General features: G+C 38.4%; 1 protein-coding gene and 1 pseudogene across 7 annotated transcripts in view; both read right to left on the minus strand.

Annotated features, from left to right (window-relative positions):
- The window catches only part of LOC102255729, a 4,609-nt pseudogene extending 4,116 nt beyond the window's left edge, over positions 1–493 (minus strand).
- EFCAB7 (EF-hand calcium binding domain 7) overlaps positions 436–3,453 on the minus strand; it is a 56,263-nt gene continuing 53,245 nt past the window's right edge. For 6 of the 7 annotated variants that reach the window (XM_014549265.1, XM_014549264.1, XM_014549263.1 and 3 more), the window contains 3 exons: positions 1,909–2,016; positions 845–978; positions 436–528 (listed from right to left, as the gene is read on the minus strand). In XM_014549265.1, the coding sequence (XP_014404751.1) occupies positions 904–978; positions 1,909–2,016 (183 nt within the window). In that variant the 3' untranslated portion in view covers positions 436–528; positions 845–903. Of the gene's footprint in view, positions 529–834; positions 979–1,908; positions 2,017–3,453 lie in introns of all 7 variants that reach the window. The other variant, XM_005878056.2, reaches the window with a different exon arrangement.

A 3,453-nucleotide genomic window follows, 5' to 3' on the forward strand; every position in this document is an offset into this window, starting at 1 on the left:
GCGGGAAGAGATTGGACAAAAATCTTACACCTATGGATGAGGACAATGGCAGGGGGTAAGGGCATGGGGTGGGATGGGAACCAGGTGGAGGGGAGATATGGGGGGAAAAAAGAGGAACATCTATAATAATCTGAACAATAAAGATTTATTAATTTTAAAAAATTCTTTTGAGTTTTGTTTTGAATGTAGAAAATTTTTAAATCCTTTTTCAGCTAGTTTGTTAGGTTTTCTATCTAATCGAGCCCACAGATATGGCTGACCTTTGTAGGTACTAACGTAACAACATGTTCCATCCACTTTTTCTGTTGGAATTGCACTGTATATATCTGCATCTAATGCCTTGTGACTTACAGTTTCAGTTGCCAAAACTTTAAATGTCTGATGTTCCCTTTTGGTGGAGGGCTCCTCTTTCACCTCGGTCACAAACACGCAGGGCATTTTCCGCTGCACGGAGCCCAGGCGCCTCATGGCGGGCACAACGCGCAATGCGAGTGGGAAGCGTGCCTCGGATCAGCGACCGCCGGGTCCCTGCAGGGAGAGGAGGCAGCAATCGTGCTCACGCCACACACTCCTCACGCCCAGCGGCTGCAGCCTTGACCACCTATACTGAGCGTCCGACTATTACATTTTAAAAGCTCACCTATAATTTTAGTTTTATTTACTATTCATATATAAAATGTGCCCAGATTTACCATTAAATAAAGCCACACATTTAAAAGTTATTTATATTTTAATAATAAAGTATATAATATAGGAGGAAATGTAAATACATACAAATTAGATTATTTATGTATATTAGTTAAATTGAATAGCATTTAATTGATCAACAGATACCTTACTAAACCTGAAATAATTCTTCTGTGTCTGATAGTCTTGTGTAGAATTATTTCCTAGAAATGGTATTTAAGATATAAGGGAATATACACAATTATATATCCATTCTTGTCGTTCATCCAGAGGCATTACATGTTGACAAACCTGCGTATAAAAATAGAGAGCTTTTACTTTCCTTTTACATATTGATATTTTGCACTAATTTTTCAATAGGACATTTCTAGACTCTATGTAAAAAATATCCCTGTACTTATAAAATTCTATAATATTTATCCTTAGCAGAGACCTGCAGTCTATAATCTGGTGTCTAACAGAATAAGACAGACTAAATTCTACTTGAATAGAATTGGTGTTTGTGAAGGTAGATAAAGAAGGATGGTGGAAAGGGGAGTAAATATCCTTTCCTCATTACCTACAACATTTTATAAAATCCTCACTGGGATAACAGAAAAAAAATCTCCTTTCTTTATCCTGTTCTAGAATGTTCTAGGATTTCACAGAGAGTATGGAGAAAGAAAGGGTAAGAATAGAAAGCTTTTCCCTGTCTCCCTTCTTTAGACTAGTTTCAGCATCTACTGATATGTCCCTGCCTTTGAACTCCTGGCTAAATCAGAAACCCAGAGCTCTGCTAACACTGGAACCCACCTGTTCCTGATTTGACTTAGCTGGTTACCTAAAACTCAGAAGCATTTTCTCTTTCAGGTTACCTTGGAAAATCTAAATAATATACATAAAAGTATTGTGGATTATCAAAATTCCTAATACTATTAATACTGCTTTGTATTTGTATATGATGTTCAAAAGTGCTTCATGTACATCATTTTATCTTTACATTAATTTTGTGAAGTACCTGGAGCTGGTGATATATTAATTTTACACTTAAATAGACTGGAACAGAAAGGGTAATTAGAACCAAGTCTCCTATCTCCTAGTATAAGATGATACTAATACAAATACCAGACTTAAAATAACTCTCCACTTCATTTTATATATACATTTATTCATAGCATTATAGCAAAAAAATTTTTTCCAATTGACAAAACAGAAAGCTTTAGTTAGAAAACAATGCATTACCATTGTAGATTTGGGTGCCACTTCTACTGCAAATATGTTGAGTCCTCTGTTGTTTATGCAGTTTTTACTTAGTTCATTGTTGATGTGAATAATCACTTTATTATCTGACTATAAAAAAGATTTGATAAGTTGTTAGTTCTGTCTTTAATAAAGCAGATAAATAAAACGGTAATTATAAGGCATTGTGTAAGTCTTGTGATAGAGGTATTCATAGGGTTCTATAGAAACACGGAAGACATTATAGAAATACAGAAACATTAGCTGAGACTGGGGTATCAAGGAAGACCTTATGGAAGAAATGATACTTGAGGTAATAGATGATGGCCTCTAGGATGCATAGGAAGCAAGGAACAGCAGGATGGAGCTGAGAAGTGAGAGAAATGCAAGTCAAAGTATTCCCCTGCTATAGAACTGCAATCACTCCCTAATGGCTACAGAGGGGTAGTGTAACAGACAACCCAGATTCACTTCTCAGTCCCGCTGCTACTTACCTGTGTGGCCTTTTGCAAATTAACATCCCTGTGCTTCAGTTTCCTTGTGTGTAAAATGGGGATAGTATTTACCCCATTGAGTTGTTGTGAAAAGTAACTGTGTTAATATATGTTAAGTGCCTCACACACTGTGAACTCTAAACTATTATGACTTCATTTTAGTGAAGGAAGTTTAATTTTCCTTGAGGGAAAAGGATGTAGAGGGTTGAGAAATGATAAGTTATAGCAGAGCAGAGGAAGTGGGGTAAGGTAGTGACTCCCTTCTACCCTTGTAATCCCAATAAAACACAGAGGGCAGAAAGGAAAACATGATGGATTTTCAGAATCACCTTCCAAGGCTTTTTTTTTATTTATTATTTTATTTTATTTTATTTTATTTTTTTATGTATAGGGCGTAATGTCACAGGAAGGCCATAGTATTCTGCCACCCATGAGGAGTAAGCCCAAGTTGCTGTTGGATGTGTTGTACACAGAGAAGCCATTCTTCAGGCGCTCTGCTCTCTCCACACCCATCCTTCCAAGGCTTTATGATCCATTTGAAGATTGCAATTTACTAGCTGGGGACTCTAGCTTATTTAATCAAATCCAAATTCCTTCACCTCTTTTTCAAGGTAACATATAGAGTGGGGCAAAAGTAGGGTTACCATTGTTTGTATAGAAAATAATAAAATAATCTTATCTAATAAAAGAGAAACATGCAAATTGACCATCCCTCTGCTATGCCCACAAGCCACACCCACAAAGCCAATCAGGAGCAAGTATGCAAATAAACCCAACCAAGATGGCCGAGGCCACAAAGCTGGAGCAAACAGAAGGCTTGGGTTGCCCCTGGCGATGGAGGAAGCCAAGCTTCCTGCCTGCCCTGGCCGGCTGTGGGATCTGCTCAAGGCTACAAAGTTTCAATTATAGAAGCTAAATAAATCCCAGATACTTGCTTCCAGCCGCTGTGGCCTCCACTCAAGGAGGGTCTGGGAGCCTGGGTTTCCAGGGGCCATGGCCAGCTGGAAAACAGCCATCAGCCACTCACCCAGGCTGGCCAGGCACCCCAGTGGGG

This window comes from Myotis brandtii, unplaced genomic scaffold (genome assembly GCF_000412655.1).
Source record: "Myotis brandtii unplaced genomic scaffold, ASM41265v1 scaffold540, whole genome shotgun sequence".
NCBI lineage: Eukaryota > Metazoa > Chordata > Mammalia > Chiroptera > Vespertilionidae > Myotis > Myotis brandtii.